The 22,867-nt window shown below is 35.7% G+C and overlaps 1 protein-coding gene across 3 annotated transcripts in view; it reads left to right on the forward strand.

Moving 5' to 3' along the window:
* The window catches only part of ntrk3 (neurotrophic receptor tyrosine kinase 3), a 347,933-nt gene extending 325,276 nt beyond the window's left edge, over positions 1–22,657 (forward strand). For 2 of the 3 annotated variants that reach the window (XM_031899231.1, XM_031899232.1), the window contains 3 exons: positions 5,876–6,125; positions 15,387–15,545; positions 16,204–22,657. In XM_031899231.1, coding sequence (XP_031755091.1) covers positions 5,876–6,125; positions 15,387–15,545; positions 16,204–16,389 — 595 coding nt within the window. In that variant the 3' untranslated portion in view covers positions 16,390–22,657. The remainder of the gene's footprint in view (positions 1–5,875; positions 6,126–15,386; positions 15,546–16,203) is intronic. The other variant, XM_004912649.4, reaches the window with a different exon arrangement.
* Positions 22,658–22,867: the final 210 nt, after the last annotated feature.

Consider the following 22,867-nt stretch of genomic DNA (forward strand, 5'->3'; position numbering starts at 1 on the left):
TGATAAGCCATGTTGTGCCATAGTGTGTGCTGTGTGAGCTGTGTAATGCAGACACCAACTTGTTCCACCAGTATCTAACATGAGCAGGGGTAATTAACTTAAAGACAATCTGAATGTGTTCAGATGTAAAAGGCAAAATCCTAAGCAGTGTGTTAATGAAAGAGATTCAGAAAAGTTAATATTCTACTAATAATACCCTTACTGTATATCTTAGCAAACTCTAATAAACTAAACCAGTGCTTTCCAACTTATTACATGTAGTAGGTCGATTATTTCTTATATAACATGTTTGAAGGATGGATTAAATTAAAACAATGTCTAACAGTGAAGTCTATGGACTCGTTAAGCAGACTGGGAGCCATAAAAATCCTTTGGAGGGCCACTTCCAGCCTGTGGAGCTCCAAACCATTTGCATTTAAGAGAAGTGGAAATTAAAACTACAATTTTCCAAACTAGATGACAGTGTAGTCAAGGAAACCTGAGGAGTTGGCTCCTAGATGATATAAACAGGGATTTTCCTAAGAGCTTTGGGGAGGGATGGCTTCTAGTTGTTTATGCCCTATAAGCAAGAAGATGGAGCGCAAGCCAATTGGTTGGAGGTGGTTACATTGAGCAATGCAGGGGAAAGACAGCTGAGTGCCCCAGGTTCTACAACATTGTAGATAAGTACAAAGCCATTTATATTTATATGGAATTCAGTAGGGAACTAACACAAACTAAAGCATCCACCTTAAAAATGTTTATAAATGACTGTAAGTTCAATAAAAATAGAAATAATACAATCCACTTTTTAAGAAGTGTATTAGCAACAAAACCCCCCAATATTGCTTTATGAAGTAAGTCTGCAACACTATTCCAAGTACAATATGTTCCTTCCAATGTACAGTAACTATAAAAATGCAGATCTAATGAGTTTTAAGAAGTTTTTAAAATAGCCCTGAATGATACATTTTCCTTAGGCATACTTACCTTCCTTATAATAAGCAATTTTCAGACCGGTACATGTTTATAAAAGAAACTAAATTCCCAAACCTAGTCTTAATCTGAAAGCCAAGAAAATGGTCTAATATATGTTTGTGCCTGTTTCACTAATACAGGTATAGGACCCATTATCCAGAATGCTCGGGACCAAGGGTATTCCGGATAAGGGGTCTTTCCGTAATTTGGATCTTAATACCTTAAATCTACTAAAAAATCAATAAAACATTAATTAAACCCAATAGGATTGTTTTGCATCCAATAAGGATTAATTATATCTTATTTGGAATCAATTACAAGGTTCTGTTTTAATTCTACATAGAAAAAGGAAATCAGTTTTAAAATTCTGAATTATTTCATTAAAATGGAGTCTATGGGAGACAGGCATTCCGTAATTCGGAGCTTTCTGGATAACGGGTTTCCGGATAAGGGGTCCGATACCTGTACTTTATTTTCTATATGCTAAAATTTGTCATTCTCATGTTTTCCATTTTCTTTCATAAACCTTTAACTCTATTTTATCATTACGTTTCTTCAGACAAAAGACGATTTATGCTCCACTTGTAAGGTGTAAGGGCTACGGGTAATGTAAATCTGTGGCAATTGCAGCATGCAAGTATTCTGTATGCTGGGATTTGTTTGTAAATGTATTTAGTTTTAGAACTTCCTGCATCCCCCCAAATATAGTTTGGCTGCAGCCACATAGTGTCTTGTGGAACCTGTATAATGTCAGGCTCTGCTTCAGTTTCTTCAGCCTTATGAAAACCAGGGGGCACTTTTTGATCTGTTTACATCCTACCAGCAGATATACCATGCAACAAGATGGCACACAGATGGGTGTGTTTATTTGTGTTGCATTAGAGATGGAAGCCTATGGCCATGCATAAGAAGCTAGTTCCTCCTTAGACATTTCCCATTATGTTTATGAAGGCCATTATACAACACAGACATTTATTTCCCTGTGTGTGCATACAAAAGACTGTATGAGTGGATAATGGGCCCTATGTGCTCCAGCATACACGTCAATTCTGCAACTTACAAAAATAAATTAGAGCGACCATGCCCTTTTTTTTGTTTAAACAACAGAAAAACAAGCGATGCAAGTGTTAAATCACACATGGCATATGAAGGATTTAGAGTGCAGAGATCAAAATAAGTTCTAAGGTGATAGTTTTGCTAATGCTGACAAAGGCAATTTGTTTAATGTCAAAAAATGCACAAAGCACAATACTCTGTACAATTTCAATCTGCTCATTTTCAGGGAAATGGGTTTATGATGGGTGAAATGCATAAAAATGTGCTGACGGAGTCATAAAAGGAATTGTTGTGTGATTTATTAAGAGGGATGTGTTGGTAATATCTCATTGAGTTTTATCTATTGTGAAGAGGTCTATGAAATATTCTTGCTGCATCTTGTTAGGAGGTCTATAGTGATCCCTGGAGTCCCTGCAATGAGTTTGGTGATGTGCCAGTATTCGGTTCTGTAAGAGCAGTAGCAAAGTACTAAAAACAATACAGAATATCACCCTGAGAAAAACTCTACCCTAAATGCAAAGCACAATATTTTTCCCACAATGCAGGACACATTGTAAATTGTGTGGATTACAACTTGCATGCAATGTGACAAAAAGGGGCACATTTAGCAAAGTATGATTGTTTCCGAATACATAAAATTTGTTTTTGTAGTGCGTATTTTTTGTGGCTTTTTCATTAATTTGCACGACTTTTTCATACTTTGCGACAATTTGGGCGTCGAAATCGTATTTGTCGCGAGTACGAAAGTTTCGGATTCATTCATGCTTCATTATCGTGACTTTCCCTGGGCCAGGTTGGATCTGCAGAGTGCCATTGAATCCTATGGGAGGCTTCCAAAATCATGCACTGAAGGTTCAAAATCAGAAAGATTTTCCCACCGCTTATGATCGTTCGGATACAAAAATTTTGTGACTTTCGGAACGCCATTACGATATTATCGTGACATTTCCGATCATCAGAAATTATCATATCTAATCTGAAATTTTACCCATATCGGGATTCGAACTCGTACTTTGATTATTCTGCTCCTAAGTGTTCTGTTTGTGAATTGTGCTTAATTTGCTGAAACATGGTGTGGGGATGGTGTCACTTCAGGAGTGTAAATGTGTGTGCTGTTAATATCAGCATCAGTGCCCAATTTGCTTGGCAAAAGTCAATTGCAACAATTGAAGCAAATAGCTAAGGAACCCTGAAATTACTGCCATGTCCACACCAGTGATAAATCCATAATGTACATAGTTGTACCAGTTAATTGTAGCATGCTTGTCTGGCGTATCTGATCTCGGAACTTATTAGGAACAAGTATGGGTGCAAGTAGCTTTGGTAATGGCGCTCACTTTTGTAATTATGTTAGTGATGCACTTATGCTTATTAGTATAAATTAGTCTTTCTGTATCAGATAGTAAAAATATATAAATGATACTATTTTTAAAGGAGAAGTTTATAGTTGATCTTGATTTTTTTTTAATTACTTACATTTTTGTTCTGAAGCTATTCAGTTTGGCCCTTCAACTGTTTTTGGTTGCTAGGGCCCTATTTACCCTACCAACCAGGAAGAATGATTTCAAGTGAAAGATGCAAAGGGCAGGGACAGAGGCATAAATACTGTAAGAAGGCAAATAAATGAAAAACAATAAATATAATGACCTTGCCAATAGGCTAAGATTTAACATAGCAAAAGTACATAAGTAGTGATGAAAAACACGTTTGTTGCGTGGCTTTTTTGTTGCCTGCGTCTTTCTTCCGCAACCGCACCCCATTTGACGCAACCATGCCTATTTAAACACAACCGCAACTTTTTTGACGCACAACTAATTTTTCTGCTTCAAATTTTCGCTAAAGTTTCATAAAACAATTCGCCAATGGCAAAGTGCAGAAATTTGCTATGAATCCATGCCTGCCAAAAAAATTGCCTCATGACTATATATAACGCAATTTGTGTATATATTCGCAGGGTCTCCACTTTAACTCACCTTTAGGTTCCAATAAATGACACATATTGACATTTGTTTAATATATTCATGATACTTTTTTGTTGTTTGTATTGTTAGGGATTTAAGTTTCGAAATCTTTGGTAAAGCTTTTAAGAATCAACAGTAATTAAGTTAGCCTCGCTGCAAATATAGCTTGATGTTTATTCATTAAAATACTTCCATGAAGGTTAATACATAAGTGTTTTTAAAAAGCACTCATTTTGATGTTCTGTGTTTCTGCTACAAAACAAATACAATTCTGCAAAGCATTCCAAAAGAGAATGGGTTTAACGGTGTAAGATCTGGTGGAGTGCATGGAGTATGAGCCACTTCAAACTCTACAAGGATCTTCACATTCAGTGCTTGTGAAATGTCCTTATTTTCAACGGCTGAGATTTGCAGTTCATGAGATGTTGCAGCTGTGAAATGTATTATAGACTGATGGATTTTATTCTTTATGCTACAGCAGCAACATGAAGCAAAGTTCTGTAAAGTCAGTTTCTTCCATATCTAAACCACGTTATTCTACTGGATAATACAGCAGGGGAATTAGGTTTGGCAAATGGAAATCCATAGTTATATTAAAATTGTTCATGTCAACAAGGAAGTTATTAGATTACTAAATATATATATTGGATAAAATGTTAAACCAAAGAGAATGTCTTGCTACAATTTTGAAGGGCAGTAGATTCAGTTGCATGTTGCTGCTTATGTTGATATTCATAATTTAATTTATTGCCCTTACGCACAGAACTATTTATCAGACTGGGCAAGTAGTTTCAAAACAGTTTTAAAAAAGTCTCAACATGATGAACAAAGTCCTTTTTTAAAAAAATGCATCATGAAGTTAGACTGTCGAGGTTGGGGTTGTTTTCTCTGGAAAACAGGCGCTTGCAAGGGGACATGATTACTCTGTACAAGTACATTAGAGGGGATTATAGGCAGATGGGGGATGTTCTTTTTTCCCATAAAAACAATCAGCGCACCAGAGGTCACCCCTTTAGATTAGAGGAATAGAGCTTCCATTTGAAGCAGTGTAGGTGGTTTTTCACAGTGAGGGCAGTGAGGTTGGGGAATGCCCTTCCTAGTGATGTGGTAATGGCAGATTCTGTTAATGCCTTTAAGAAGGGCCTGGATGAGTTCTTGAACAATCAGAATATCCAAGGCTATTGTGATACTAATATCTACAGTTAGTATTAGTGGTTATATATATAGTTTATGTATGTGAGTGTATAGATTGGTAGGTGTGGGTTGTGTGTGCTGGGTTTACTTGGATGGGTTGAACTTTTTTCAACCCTATGTAACTAACTATGTAATTGCATTTTTATAATCCTTTAAAAGTTTGCACTGATCCCCACCCACTATGATTGCCACCGCTATGATCGTTTTTGGCATTATGGTCAATGTCTGCCATGATATAATTCACATAATTTATGCAGTCTTTAGGGGCCATTTGCAGGTCTCTGAGCTATGTTTTTATCTTGTGAAAGGTGCAGACAAACCCTGGCACTTTTACTACTCTTACACTTCCACCCAGGGCCATTGTAGATGTTTCCTTTTATGTCTTATACAAATATGTATTAATGATTGCTCCTAAGCTTCAAAAAGGGCTGTAGATTACCTTGTAGTAAACAGGGTGTGTGTCTGCTTGCTACATTATTGTACAGCGCTGCAGAATATGTTGGCGCTTTATAAATAAATGTTAATAATAATAAGCTGTAGTGAAAGTCAACACAAATGAGAACATCCAGAACAATATGGAATTTCAATTTTATGTGCTTGTTAACTCCACATATTTTTTTATTGATGTATTTATAAAGCACCAACATCCGGTAAAGTTTTTTTTTTTTCTTTACGCAAACTCACTGAAATGTATCTTGTGATTTCAGAGCACATGGACCTGATGCCATGATCCTTGTAGATGGCCAGCCCCGTCAGACTAAAGGAGACCTGGGTCTATCACAAATGCTCCACATCGCTACACAGATTGCTTCTGGAATGGTCTATCTTGCATCTCAGCATTTTGTCCACCGAGACTTGGCCACCAGGAACTGCTTAGTGGGGGCTAATCTGCTTGTCAAGATTGGAGACTTCGGCATGTCCCGTGATGTCTACAGTACAGACTATTACAGGGTAAGGGTAAGATTGCAAATCTTTTTATTTTATAATTTATAGTAAACTATAGATTCTCTTTTTAACTCTCTTACCATTACTTACAAAGGGAATTCATTTGAGTTGTTGTGTCTCAGACTACCAGTCCAGGCTACCAATCTAAAAGGAAAGCCTTTATAAATACTATAAAATATATAATATTTCTTTTCTCAGCACTAAAAGGTTACCAGGCCATCAAAGTGCTGTGCCTCTTAATCCCCCTCTTGGTCTCTCTCTCTCTGGAAAATAAAAGTATTCCATCACCATAATCACTGGAATCCAATTTATTTGTTATTCTAAACTAAAACATTTGTACAGGCAAGGCTTAGGTTACCTACAGTACATTTTAGTTCCATAGCATTTCATTAATTATTTATAAATCCGTAAGCCTTGCTAAACACTGTAAGGGGGGAAAAGAGGCATATAAGATGAAGACAGATTCAGGTTTAGAGTATAAGCATTTTTATGATGACCAGATCACTTGAAAATCCAGGACACGTCTAAAAGATCCAAGTAGCAAGGGTGAACTGATTGCAGTTTATTTAAAAAGCAATCAGTGCTGCTCTGCAACATGCATATTAGTAACTGTGGAACATACAAATTATTTTTTAATAATAACAGTATGGTGTCCATTTTTCCATTACAGTTCTTAATAAATAATTCCATAGAGATGTTCCAAAAAGACACCAAGGGGCACATTTATCAAAGTACAAATTAGTCCATATGGAAAAAATTCTATTTTTTTCTGACTTTGTTTGCTTATTTCCGCAACTTTCTCTTACTTTGCGACAATTTGTGCGACAAAAACATATTTGTTGCAACGAGTACGAAAGTTTCGGATTCATTCAAGCTTCGTTATCGTGACTTTCCTTGGGCCAGGTTGGAGAGTGCCATTGAGTCCTATGGGAGGCTTCCAAAAACATGCACTGAAGGTTCAAAGTCAGAAAGTTTTTTTGTGCCTTTTACCATCATTCGGATACAAAAATTTCGGAACTTCCGGATTGTACCATTGTACAAATTCGGACTTTGATAAATCAGCCCCTTATACTTGGTAAATGCGTCAAAGCATAAGTAGCCATTATTAGTCCCTCTGGGATAATGAAACTTCACTCAGCCAAATGATTTCTCATAGATTTCCATCTCATCTCTAACAATTTCTCTTATTCTCAGCTCACTCAATCAGTAGAACAGAAACTATATGGACATTTTGTTCTACAAAGAATTCTGTCTCCAGGGTGACATCTTCCACTAGTTCATCCAAAATTTGATAATTGTTTTAAAAACTTCTCAAGATGTATCAAAATAATATAATTTAAATCTAAGCAATCCTTTTCAATGGTGGCACTGAAGTATTAAAGAATAAAATATTAAACAGTATGGCAAAATCATATTTTTTTAAAATAGATATACATTTTAAAATCTATTCTATTACTCTAAAATGCTGCTAAATATAAATGTGGGCAGATTCCTCAAATGTCATATTCTTAGCACAAATGTATAGATTCATAAATTAGCAGTGTATGTTAGTAGATCAAAATGCTTTCGGTTTACTTGAGCAACCAAACAGCACTCTGCTTTATAGGGTGTTAAAGTTTAGTCTCAGCGATTATCTTCAACCCTCTTCTGAAAAAGGAATCACTGCAGGATACCCTTGTGACTTTGGGTCTCTCTTGGAAAATATATGTACAGTTATGGGACCTGTTATCCAGAATGCTCGGGACCTGAGGTTTTCTGGATAAGGGGTCTTTCTGTAATTTGGATCTTCTTACCTTAAACCTACTAAAAAATAATTTAAACATTAAATAAATAAAAGGTACTGTTTTATTATTACAGAGAAAAAGGAAATATGCTCTAAAATTCTGAATTATTTTATTAAAATTGAGTCTAAGACAACCTTTTGGATAAAGGATCCTATATCCATAATTAGAAGATCACAGAACAATTGAGTAAGGCAGACAATATAGCAATACTTATGTTCCAAGCAATACTTTATAATTTAGTGGTGAGCACAACTTTCCCTTTTTTGCATACGTTTATACATGACCAGTGGTCAGCAACATGTTGTAGCTCCCATCATTTCCAGCTACTGTCAGGAGATCCCAATGGTGGCCAATAAAAGAGCAACCATTTGGGAGTTTTAACCTTAAGGGTGAAGACACACAGAGCTACTAGTAGCAGCTACTTGTCGTGGCTACTAAAATAGACAATGCTGATCACTTACTAATGATTGTCTCAAGGGGTGTTTTAGCATAGGCAATTATCAGTATTGTCTATGGCAGGGTATTTTCTGATGTTAAGGGCTCTGGCACACGGGGAGATTAGTCGCCTGCGACAAATCTCCCTGTTCGCGGGCGACTAATCTCCCTGAATTGCCATCCCACCGGCGACAATGTAAGTCACCGGTGGGATGGCACACACTGCGCAGGCGATTTCAGCAAATCGACGAAGTTGCCTCGCGAGGCATTTTCGGCGATTTGCCGAAATCGCGCCGCTGCATGTGCCATCCCACCGGCGACTTACATTGTCGCCGGTGTGATGGCAACTGATGGCAACTCGGGGGGAGATTAGTCGCCCGCGAACAGGGAGATTTGTCACGGGCGACTAATCTCCCTGTGTGCCAGAGCCCTAAGTAGCCATGAAAAAGTAGCTGCTACTAGTAGTTCTGTGTGTCTTCCTTGTATATAATGTATAATGAAGTGGTAGGATTCTTAAAGAATCGGATAAAAGTGAGTGTAGAACTGGCCATGGGGCCATTGCATTTAGAAAGAAACAAGGGATGCCCTCTGCATGGGACATTTTGTCACCTGCGAAATATCTTGGCTACCATGGGCGATAGAACGTCCTGTGTGTCATTGCCCTTAACATCATTAGCTTATTTATGAAGGCTGAGTGCAGAGGACCTCTTTTCTTTTCTGTTTAATATTTTGTATTTCACTGTCTTTGTAGAAAATTTTAAACAAGCTTGCCCAAGATTTTTTTACACACTGGAATGAGCCATGTGGAAAATAAACTGTTAAATGTTAAGAGATCGATAATGTTGTGCAACGTGGTATTATTTTATAGAGACATGATAAATTGTCCCCTTAATTTGCACCTTCTGTATAATATTTCAAGCTAACCTCATGAAATACTCAGGATTAATCTCTCCTATCTCACTAAATGTATTTAACTACCTCAGGAAAACTGGTCAAGGTATAATTTTTTTACATACAATGAGTAGTTTGGCTGTGTTGGAATTTATGTATAACTTAGCAATAAATATTATGCATGGGATCAGGGATCTATGTGTTATATCTAAAGACTTTGCAAGGAGGTACAATTGATTTATGGAACGACTGAATGATCTTTGTACACTTTGGTTGATGCATGGTGCCCATTTCTGTTTCGACTTTCACCCCAATCATTATGTTATCCTGTTGCACCTTGCACACACTCTGCCTGTGACCGAAGCTTGCAAAATTGATTTCCTTGCCCTTTGCAAAATTAAATTCCAATTTCAGAAGATGCAAGAGAGTATCTGATTTATGCAGCCTTTTGATAATTAAAAGAGCACTAACCATTTTCAACTGATTGAAACTGTAGAAATAATGATCTCTGAAATACCACCTTTAGATTCAGAGAGAGACTTAAGCATTATCAGCTCCTCTAGGTCAGGCACAATGTACGTCAGAGACCAGGAAGCCAGTAAAAATAAAAGCAGCATTATTGCTTATTATTGTGTGTGTTTATTGCTTTCTGAATTAGTATTTATAGATGACACACAATTGTCTGGTCCTGCAACAAAACATTTTCAATTAAAAGGCATAAAAAGGGTACATTTCTTTAATTCTTTGACATACACAGTATAGAAAACGTTATGAAATCTATTCAAACCTATAGTACAGGTATGAGAACTGTTATCCAAAATACTCGGCATTGGGGTTTCCAGGTAACGGATCTTTCCATAATTTGGATCTCCATACCTTATGTCCACTAAAAAATAATTTAAACGTTAATATAACCTAATAGGGTTATTCTGCATTGAATAAGGATTAACTATATTTTAGCTAAGATCAAGTATAAGGTGCTGTTTATAATAACAGAGAAAATGAAATTATTTTAAAAAATTTGACTTATATAATTAAAATAAAGCCTATGGAAGAGGGCCTTTCTGTAATTTTGTAGCAAGCAATGCCAGGCAGCAGCTGCAAGGGCAAACAAGGTTTTGAGCAGTATTAAAAGGGGTATAGATTCACGGGAGGAGGGGGTTATTCTTCCCCTTTACAGAGCGCTGGTAAGGCCCCATCTAGAATATGCTGTCCAGTTCTGGTCTCCAGTGCTCAAACGGGACATAATTGAGTTAGAGAGGGTCCAGAGAAGGGCAACTAAGCTGGTAAAGGGTATGGAAAGTCTCAGTTATGAAGAAAGACTGGCCAAGTTGGGTCTGTTTACACTGGAGAAGAGGCGCTTAAGGGGTGACATGATAACTATGTATAAATATATAAAGGGATCATATAATAACCTTTCTAATGTTTTATTTACCAGTAGGTCCTTCCAACGGACACGAGGGCACCCACTCCGTTTAGAAGAAGGGAGGTTCCGTTTAAATATTCGGAAAGGGTTTTTTACTGTGAGAGCTGTGAAGTTGTGGAATTCCCTCCCCGAATCAGTCGTGCTGGCTAATACATTATATAGCTTTAAGAAGGAGTTAGATTGATTCTTAGCAAGTGAGGGAATACAGGGTTATGGGAGATAGCTCTCAGTACAAGTGAGGGAATACAGGGGTATGGGGGATAGCTCTCAGTACAAGTGAGGGAATACAGGGTTATGGGAGATAGCTCTTAGTACTAGTTGATCCAGGGACTGGTCCGATTGCCATCTTGGAGTCAGGAAGGAATTTTTTCCCCTCTGCAGCAAATTAGAGAGGCTTCAGATGGGGTTTTTTGCCTTCCTCTGGATCAACTAGTAGTTAGGTTATATATAGGCATTATGGTTGAACGTGATGGACTTATGTCTTTTTTCAACCCAACTTACTATGTTACTATGTTACTAAAGAGATATACTATTAAAGCCCCTTACCAAGTCTTCTTTAATGAAATATAAACAAACACAAATTTGATGGAGGGCAATAGTTGCTCCACAAAGCCTTTATTATTTTATGGGATATCCCTCAAGCCACAATTAGAAGACCCAACAAACTCTACTATACACTCAGGTTTCCCTTTTAGCATAACAGTTTATTAATCTGCTTAATTGCACTACACTTCCATATTTTATCTGTTCATCTGAGAAAATTCTAATTATCTCAGTTTTTCCACTTTGCATTTGCCTAGGTCTATCGTTTTGATATTCACAGAGTTCATTTATATCAAGAGCAAGAGGGGATATGGCCAATTAGTCTTTCGTTTTATAAGTATAATCAGTAAATTGTTGTATAAGTAAGTGTGGTCATTAAAATATCTGCAGATTGAAATTTATACTATTCAGTACTTATTTGCCCTTTTTATAAACGGTGGAGTAGAGAATGTGTTGATTGGATTTTCCCTGATGCCTTTCTTGCCTCCCATTTGTTTTCTTGTCAATAAGAATAAAAGCATTTTAAAGAATATCCATATACATAACATTAACAGCATACTGATGAGTTTTTTATTATTTTATTTTTTTAAAAGGGCATGAACTAGATTTTCCATTTTTGACTCAGTATACTTTACTAGAAATTGGGAATTCAGGCCAATTTAAACAAAGGTTAAAGTTAAAAATGTAAAGACTAATGATTAACTATAACACTTAGGGACTAATTTATGATGGCTCGAGGATCATTGTTGGGCAAAACGAATGCAAAAAAGGTGAATAACTTCCTAAACTGACTGTTTGCACCCAATTGAGTTTTAACAAAATTGTTATTTTTTTTTCCCCACAAAACTGTCTTTTGCAAAAAATAGAAAACATGCCAGCTAAAACCTAAAACTAGTGGTTCTGTCTCTTTGGTGCAACTTGGTGCCAAGGGTGGATGTGCTTGGGGACCTGAGGAAGAAGGCCTGAATAATAAGGTTAAAGAAAGTAACAAGAAGCTCCTATTAAAAACCAGAAGCATATCTTTTTGTTTAATATAGCTACTATGCCTGGTTAAGAGCTATTCATGCCCAAGATTCTTTGTTACAGTGAATGTATAAGGAGTTATAGTTCAACCTGGAGATCTTTCTACCAATACTTCTACTCATGACATAACCTGAGTGAAGGTACCACCAAGTATATATAGTGCTACAATATAAATTTACTTAATATTGCTTTTCATCCTTCCATATTTAAAGAACTAGTTCTATATTTACAATTCAGAGACAAAGGTAGAGTTTTAGATTTAGATTGCAGCTTTTTTTAATTCTGTGATCATGTTACCTAAAATTCCCCCACTGGGTTATTTGAAGTGCACAGTCATCCCAAGTACCATTGGTAGTTAATGGTTATAAATAATATTCAGTGCTACTAATTGTAAGTTTATACACTATATCCCCTTGATGAAATGATAGGACTGCTGCAAAAATGAACAATTTATTTAAGTAGAGGTAGGTGCAAGTGTTGCCCATAGAGGTCATCCTTTCTTGCAGCTTTCATATGACTGACACGGCACAAAGAGTTGACAGCGTTCATACGAAACTTTGGTGCTAAAACAAGGGCCCAAGATGCATTCTGGTCAAAAACATGGTGCTTCATACCTTGGATACCAGCAGAGGATAGGTGATGTATCCCTTGTAGCCTTGTGTATGGGTTCATCAGAGTAGAGGCACTGTCAAACCATCCAGAGTTAAAAATGTCACTCTGGAGAACCGTGTATTTAATCCGGTAATCACATTTATTATATAATGCACATGTTTCGGATTTAATAATCCTTCATTAGGTGCTCAGTATACAATGTGTATAACCCAAGTAACTTTATACCCACATGCAACCAACAGAAGTGTCAGCTCCAGTGTTTGGCCTGACACATTGAAATACAAGTTCCACAGTTCACTTATGGAATATTGCCCTCTTGTGGCCTGCTTCAGAAATGCACCTTATTGTTGCATCACATCAATTTTACATTGTATGCTAGTAACAGAAGTCCATTCTCCAGTTTTGATTAGTCATGTTAATTAATAATAAGGTGCGGAGCAGGCCACAAGAGGGTAATGCTCTGTAAGGGAATAGTGGAACTTGTATTTCTATATGGCTTGCTACACATTGGAGCTGTCACTGTTGTTGGTCTGGCCACACACTGGAGCTTACACTCTTGTTGGTTGTGTGGGGGTATAAAGTTACTTTGGTTATAGACTTTGTATACTGAGCACCTGATGAAGGATTATTGAATCTAAAACATGTTGTGCATTATCTAATAAACCTGATTACTGGATGAGATATATGGGTCTCCACAGTGACATTTGTTTACACATTTTCTCCACACATTGCCCCAACTTTAGTCATTTACTTTCTGTTAGGCATTAAACATAGGGGTATATTTATGAAAGAGTGAAGTTAGAGCACGCAACAGTCCGCTAGAGTGAAATTCCGCTACTCTCCATTAAATCCTATGGGACTTTTAAAAGAGTATTTATCGATTAGTAAAAGTTCACCCTTCGCTAAATACACCTTTAAAAAGGCTATAGATATGAATAGTGATGAGCAAATCTGTCCTGTTTGCTTCACCGGAAAATTTGCAAACTGCACCGCTTTTTATGCGACCAAGCCTTTTTTCACACAAACTTTTTGCAGCAAAATTTTTGGGAAATTTTGCATAACAATTTTCCAATGGAGAAATGCAGAATTTTGCTGCAAATCAATGCCTGGCGAAAAAATTTGCTCATCACTAGATATGAATGAAGAGTGGCAGAATTTCACTCTAGTGGACTGTGGCGAAATCTAACTTCAGTCTTTGATAAATATCCCATAGAATAGACCTGACGACTTGTGTCTTATGTCTGTAGACAAATATAAAATTCATTACTATTAAACCTATATTTTAGAACAGTTCAACTAGTTTAATTAATACTATTTTACCTATGCACATCTGGGTCAAGTGATCACCAGGCATAACACAACACAACATCATAATTGTTCCATCCATACTTATCCATACTGAAAGGATTAGTAAGGCAATCTCATTCTGGCACAGTACCTACAGTATCAGGGTGTCTATTGACATCTGCATCTGTAAGAAAAAGAACAATTTTGACCAAAATTTAAATTAATAGTCTGTAAATGATGCAAAGGTGTATTATAATGCTTATCATTTGTACATTTATATTACGAAAAAATCTTTTTGTGATCTAAATTTGTATTTGGGTTCCCAAAACTAATTTGTTAAGCACAAAAAAACCCCAAAAACCATAAATATAAAACTCTGAAAAGCTTGAGAGTTAATGCACAAGTTCTAGAAAAATTTAAGCTTATTTTTTTCAATTTCTGTTTTACAAATTTCTCAATTTATTTTTGAGAGATTGTAGACCAATTGAAAATTATAAGTAGAATGCAAAATCACTGCATTTCAGTTATTTCCTTGGTTTAATTCTATCTAACTTTTTATATTCAAAATTTTCAATTAAAAACACAGGTTAAAGTTCGGTAAATTTTGAGAGTTTTAAAGAGTTTATTCAAATTAGAAAAATTTTGAAAAATTCACAAATTCGATTTTGATAAATACTGTAAACTACATGTAAGGTGTAGGAGCTGAACATGGCTAAGTTTTCATGTAATTATCATGGATTGTTGCATATCGGAAGTAGTATAACTTATGGTGGGCTAAATAATTCACAGATTTTTCACCGTTTTTCGGCAAAGCAAAACTGGACAGATTTGCTCATCACTACTTATGATTATTAGGAAAAAATACATTATAAAACCCAACTGAAGCTCATGAAAGTTAAGCAAACTTATATTATCATAAGATCCAGCATTTTGTCATGTATCTTTTAAACAATAAAAAGTTTATATATTTAATTTCCTATGTAAACAATATTCACAAAATTAAACAAAAAAAAATAATTTCAAATGGAATAATTGATCAACTAGATAACTGGTTAATATAAGAAAGCGAAATAACTACTTGAACAATTTTAATAAAAATAAAAAAAACCTATAATTTTCAATAACAAACTAAATATGGGTCAAAATGTTGAGGATAAAAATAATGTCTGAGCTAAGCAATTTAATTAATTTTTTATATATATTTCCATTCCCTACAATCCCATATGTTTTGAAAATAAAAATAGAAATGTCAGTTTGTTTCTGTGTCTTTAGGTGGGAGGACATACAATGCTGCCTATTCGCTGGATGCCTCCTGAAAGCATAATGTACAGAAAGTTTACCACCGAAAGTGATGTGTGGAGTTTTGGTGTTATCCTGTGGGAGATTTTCACTTATGGAAAACAACCATGGTTCCAGCTATCAAACACAGAGGTAATTTCATATACTATTTGATTTTTAGGTGCAAAGCCAAAGGCTTAGCCTTATATGTGGAAAGAGAAACTTAGATTTTCATTCATCCAGGTCATGGTATATCTAGCATAAGTAAATCTAAAGCAACTGGACTTGCTAAGTAATCATTGAAGACGTTTCACTACTCATCTGAGCAGCTTTTTCAGTTCATTCATATGCTGAGGACTTCCCATACCAGTCAGCTGAACTGACTGGAAACCTGTATATATGGGAGCTTCAAACAATTTTTAAATGTAAATAATTTCTGCAAACAGTATCTATACCCTTATATATTTTACTGCAAATTATTTGGAACATAAGCTATCCTTGGCTGCTTATAACTAGGTATACAATCAAATTGATACTGTAGAATTCGTGGTTATTCATGCACTTATAGCCTAAATAAAGTGCAACATGAAGGGTAAAATGCATTTATTGTCATAACAAAAACCAAAGTGTGTGAGTTAAATGTGCACAGATCAAACTGATTGGATATCACAAGAGTTGACAAATAATTGGCAAATTGTAGTCTAGAAGAAGATAATACATGAGAAATATGATCTATCTAGCTAATAGTTACTCTATACACAGCCCTGGAAGTAATTTAGGACAAATCTGTAATTGTTTCTCTTTAAAACAGGTGATTGAGTGCATTACCCAGGGACGTGTCTTAGAAAGACCAAGAGTGGCCCCAAAGGAAGTCTACGATATTATGTTGGGATGCTGGCAAAGAGAACCACAGCTGAGATTAAACATCAAAGAAATCTGCAAGATCCTCCAGGCACTAGGAAAGGCTTCACCGATCTATTTGGACATCTTGGGCTAGAAAAAGTCCATTTGTGAAGATCCAACCCTACTTAACCTCTTTTTCCCTATTCCTGCTTTCCAAGAAATGTCTTCATATGTTAAAAGATAAAAAAAAATAAAAAAATAAACTCAAGTGCCTGCAAAACACAACAACACAGAAATAAACCTGTGATAGCAGATTTGTTTTTATAAATCTTCCACCAATACAACCAATGAGGAAGAAGCTGCTGTTACATATTTCAAATATATATGTGGGAAATTAAAGTAGACCACTGAAAATGGTTAATATTTGCTCCTGTTTTTGCAGTGTGCAAAAAAGTTTCCTCAACTACATGCATAGAGACAATCTGATATGCCACAGGGGCATCAAGCCTTGAGATGTCACAGCAGTCATTGGAATGCTCAGCATTACAGCTTACACAGTGGTGGTGGATAACTGCACCTGAATCCATTGTCTCACTGAGACTGGTTGTTTGAAAGCCCACATGTGGATGTCAAGGCAAAACAGCAAACTGCAACTATATTTGGGGTGAGAAGAGCAATTCAGCCATTCTTGGGGGGGGGAGCTGTATATTTGTCTTCTACAGTACTTCTGAATTTATGGACAGTTTTCTAATTTGTTATCTCCTAAATGTATAGAATTTCTGCAAATTTAACTGGTACCTACGGGTAAGACAGTTTTTTTTATTTGTCCTTTATAATTGTTTCTTTCTCCCCCCCTCCCCCTTCCTTTTTTACACTGGGAATATGTAGGATGCTTGATTAGAGTGAGGCACCATAACAGTTGTTGTGGCTTTTTTTACTGAAATTTTGAGCACCCGACGTGTTTAACCAGTATTCTAAATTCAAAGCAAAAAAACAAAAAAAAAAAAATACAAATTTGCCAATGATAAAACTCCGTTAAGGCTATTTAGATGGATAGGGATCAAATGTATTATTTCCCAATCTTATTTCATTGTTTTAAATCAGATTGTCTTGTTTCAATGTAGTGTGTCTCAGGTATGGATTCCTTGGTTATGTCACATTTCAGTGACCCCCAATTAAAGATAAATTAATTAATTATCTGACTATTCTAATATGTAGGACAGATTTATTTTCATAAACAAAAATTCTAGAGGAAAAAAAATCTCTTTATTATTTATGTAAGCATAGAGGAGGACATTTTATTGAGGGATATATTTACACTATAAACATTTCCATCAGAGTCTTTAGTTTGCCCACGGAAAGCAGATCTCTGTTCTAGTGAATAATACACCCAAGCTAACATTGCATTTGCATTATTAACTCATAGGAATATTTCTTTCCAAGGGTCTCCATTAATGCCATAAAATTACTGTGAGTGCCGTTGTTATCTTTGTAATTTATGTTTTAAGTTCTTCATCAAAAAACTGAAGTGATATGTCTGGCTTTGAAATGGCTGCTAACACCACCAAACTATACGATCTAGTCACCTCCCATCCCCATATCAAATCAACCAGTGCATCTGCCTTTTGATCTGTTGCTAAACGTTGAGTCAAGAAACAAATGGTCTGGATGAGGAGCTGGAATTCACAGTGAGACATATATAGATTGACCTCTGATGGATTCGGATTACAGTACATCATTGCTCAGCAACAAATGGGCGAATTGACACATGCTCACAAATACTGAGAGACAGTATTGGAGTTGAATGAACAAATTCCTAACAATAACAAATCCAAAAATGATCATTTGTACAAGATTAATACGACGGATACCCAATCTTGTACAGTACAGTGTTTAATAGACTTTCACGAAGGAACCACATGCATTACTACCATTTATGGTGAGACTGGAAAACATAAATTGTCAATTTTTTTTCCATAGTGCTTTCTAACCACACACCTGAGGCTGGTTTCTTTTTTTTTCTACTGATGCCTGATTTCATCATTTCAAAGAAATGAAATCAATCAAGAATTTTAGATTTTTTAGTTTAGGCAACCATTACGCAAGATACCCAGAAAGTGCATTTAATTCTGAAATAAGAAATAGCTTGTAAAGATTTAAGAAAAGTATTAAGTGGTAAGAAATTGGAACTGACACTTGCAACATGTGTATTGTATGTATACTGTGATAAGCTCATGAATCTCTGGGACAACAATGGCAAAGCCATTAAAAAGGGGGCAGAAAAGGTCTCTGTTATTCCCTTTCTCAAAATTGAGCAGTAATAGAGAGAGACATTGATAATAATATCATTGAAAGCTATAGTAATGAAGAAAGAGAGACAAATGACCCCGGTAGTGATTCCAAATAAGGCAAAGAGACATGTTCTGTAACCCCTGCTATTGATTGTATAATCACAGTTTGGCAGTAGAAAATAGGCATCTGAGTTTTGCACTGATCCAAGTACAACAAACCATTAGAATACAAGTCACTGGCTCATCAGCTGAAGTATTGTTATGTGCTATAAGTATATGTTGGTGCTTAGGGAGGAAATGTTCTTTCCTAATCATTCACATTATTTAATTGTCTTTAGTGCTGATTGCTCATTAGATATTTTAAGTCTGACATGTATTTATTTCTTACTGTCCAAAATAATGTATTAAACACTCTCTGGTTATGCCTTGAAACAACTGGGAGCACCCAACATCTATCATCTTCTTAGCTATCGGTACATATATGCATATATATTTGTTTCCCCTGTAACAATGTATGTTTCCATAATGTTTTTGAATCACAAATACACTAGCCTTTCTGCTTTTTTTTATTAGATTATATATACAAAAAGGTCAGTGTTGTTTACCAGCATAGATGTGAGTTTCCAAAGAACCGTGCCCAAGTGTATTTTCCCATTACATGTTCATTATTATTATTATTATTTATTTATTGTCTGTAGGACATTTATTAAAAGCCATAAATATGGAGGGGTAAATGAACTGGTGTTTAAATATATAGATAGCATAGAAAATGATCCCACTTTTTTATTGTGCTTAAAATGTATAAGTAAAATTGTGCAGTTTTGCATAGATAACTCATTGTAAGAATCAACATTGTCTCAACAATCTTATCTCTGACATGAAACCCACAAATGCAAAGTAATTTGCTGTCTAATAGTCAGCAAACTAAGGCTGAACTTTCTTATTGTGAAAAGATTGATCTTGCTTTAACACACTTGTGCCCCCCTCCAAAAAAGTAAAATATAAAAACATGTAATGTATTAAAAAAAATGAAAAGGAAGTGGCAACAAAGCATTCCACACAAAAAGAGGGAAAACAGTTAAATCCTTGCAGTCTGGATAACAGTGACTGTTGCACTAATACTTCAAAAGAGCTTTATGTAGAATTAATTTTGAACTGTCAGGCAACACTGATATCCAGGTTAGGCTCCATGTTGGAAGTTTGACAAAAAGCCTGCTTCAATGCATATAGCATTATACTGGTTATGAAATCCTTATTGAAATCTGTTATAACTCCACTCTCTTCTGTTTTTCTTATGTTATCTGATATCAATATATCTCGGATTAATCAATTGACTGCACCACTGTACTGTTGAATTTACAGTCAAGGTGTCTGTACTAAGGGGTAATCCACTTCCCCAACCTACATAATGTTTAGGCATCCATTACCTTCATCAAACCTTTGCTGACTAGCAAGCAAGTTAGTTATATAAGCATTTAATGCATCAAATTACTTTATCACATACTATTGTTACTCCATTATAAACGGTAATTGCATTCCAATTAAATTTAAAAGCATAATGTCCTATGGAATAAGTCACACATACGTAACCCCTATTGCTGAAGATAAAGAGTTTGTAATAAAAACAGAATTGTAAAGAATAATGCAAACAATACAACAAATCATTAAATACAAACTATTTACAAACTATTTAATCTTTTAGGTTGTAATGTTTTTAATCTATCCAACAAACTTCCCTCCACTTTAGATGTTTTTACCCTATCACCACTGGAGATATTTGTACATGTTCTAAGGCATTAAATAGGATATCATTAGGATTGTGTGCACAATCTGTAGTGTCTAGGAACCAGAAGGGACACCTGTTTACAATTCATTGAGAACCTATGTGGGGAGATCTATTCATGTATTTTCTGTGATATTTCCCCTATAGAGGACCACAGGAACAACAAAGAACATAGATATAGTAGTTACCATTGCAAGAGCAGTGACCCCATATATCAATATAACTATCTCCTGTGGGAAAAAGTGGAGCATTGTATCACATATTTACATTAGGTGTAGAAAGAGCATTTAAACATGCATCTTAGGTGGCCCAAAAAACATAAACCTCACCTGTTACAGCTTTAACATGGGGCATACATATGTGTGACTTGTTCCATAGGACATAATGGATCTAAATTTAATTGGAATACAATGATTGTATGTAATTGAGTAGCAATACTATGTGATTAAGTCATGTCACATATTAAGTGCTTAAATAACTATAATTTATAATAATATACTTGCTAGCAAGGTACTCAGGTTCATTTCCACAGGCTAAAAATACCTTCCCTATAACATAAGTCTTACAGTTAAACTACAGGCTGCGCCTAGAGTTGTATTTGATATTTTAGTTTAATTTGGCTTATCTTAGTTGGAATGGCTCATCTGTACTGCTTCTCTGATGATATGTTAAGGATGTGCACTGTTCATAGGTAAGAGCTCTCTGCCTATTTGTGAACCAGCATTGGCAGAATTATGAGAGCTGCAGTTTAAAAACAGTTTCATTCTATAAAACAAACATCCATCAGGATAACAGATGCATGCTATAAAACTGCCCCTAACAGCGCAGCACTGCCCTTGCATGATTCAGTAATAAGCCAATAATGTATTAATGCTTCTATTTGTTGGTTATTCTCAAATGTCATAGGATTAATATAATGCATAAATAAATGATCACATAAGCTAAGAGCAATCTTACAATAGAAAAACAAAGGCACCATTGTTTGGAACAGTGTCTATTTGTTCCAGGCAATTAACCACCAAGTAGAATGCTAAAGGTCTAATTTCAGAAGCAATCAGCTTTCTATTGACGTCAGCAGTAATATGCAGCAAATATAAATTTCCCTTTCTCTCCTTTTGTGCATTATTGATGCCATAAAATAGATATATAAATCTGGTTGTTCGAGCATACTTGCATCTTTTATTATGTTTTATTAATTTTCAGTGGCATGAGAACTTGGCTGATGACTTCTAGCAGGCTGTATACACAGTGGTATGGCCAGCAAGATGAAAGGCAGCGCTCTGAGATTTAACTTGCTCCTGGCACTACCACTGTTTCTGAATTACAGGTCCCAGAAATATTCCTTTGGTCAATATGGTAAACATTTTCTTACTGGTGTCGTACAACAGCTACTGGTGGGTCATGGGTGAGCCATTTCTGACCTAGCAAGTGCGCTGGCTGAGCTCCCAAGAAAGAAAATATCTTTAGATGATTTTTGTAATCGCTGCTCAGCAAGAATATTGCTGTAGGGATACTAAAAGTATGAGTCTTTTTAAGTTTCCTTTCAGTGAAGCCATGTATTCTGTAAGGAATAAGCGCCTTTGAAATCAATGAAAGGAACATGTTCAGGATTCAGTTCAGGAGCGGCACTTCTTGAGTGGATCCAAAGGGTGAGCTCAGTGGAGCAGCACAGCAGTCATCGGTTGTCCCTACAGTAAAGAGATAACAAATTCAATGATCTGTGCATTCCTTTTATGTCTTCAAAGCAAAAAATGCAAAATGTGAAATATTTACCCAATTAAATATTACTCTTGCTGTGGTTTCTTAAGTACTCTTAACAAAGAGGCTGGGAAATTAACTGTTTTCTGGAAACAGACTGGTTGCATTTAACCTCATTCCTTCAAAATGTAATCTTTAGAAAATACCAGGTTAACTTGAAAATACACAGCATGATTCTTATTTATGTACTGTGCTACAAAGGGAAAACATGTCCTGACTGCAAATATATAGTAACAATATAAGATCTTACATGCCATCCCGTGCAGGGAAGACATTGTGGGAATAGTAGGAGTATAGGCATTTCATATAACATTCCTATAAGTTTTGATGCATTTGATGTGATCCCAATGTTTAATTCTTCATACAAAAGACACAAATCAAATGCAAGATGGGTGAATCCCTGTAAATTAGGGACAAAAACTATTAAACAGACGTTCCAAGTGAAACAAACCTCTTGCTTACTTGAGGTGATAGAAATTTTAACAAATGAATATGGACATAAGGGTTTGAATGCAGTTTGGAATCTGCTTGAAGACTGTGTATGCACCCAAGTCCAAAAATGATGTATTTGGTGCATCTATTGAAAAAAATATATATATATTACTGTTATGTCTAAATTTTGGCCTGACCAGTAGAATTTGATTTATAACAGGTTGGTTGTGCTTTTACAGTACAGGTAGGGGAACTGTTATGCAGAATGCTCGGGACCTGGGGATTTCCGGATAAGGGATCTTTCTGTTATTTGGATCCCCACAACTTAGGTCTGCTAAAAACCATTTAAATATTGAATAAACCCAATA

Source organism: Xenopus tropicalis, chromosome 3 (genome assembly GCF_000004195.4).
Source record: "Xenopus tropicalis strain Nigerian chromosome 3, UCB_Xtro_10.0, whole genome shotgun sequence".
Lineage (NCBI taxonomy): Eukaryota > Metazoa > Chordata > Amphibia > Anura > Pipidae > Xenopus > Xenopus tropicalis.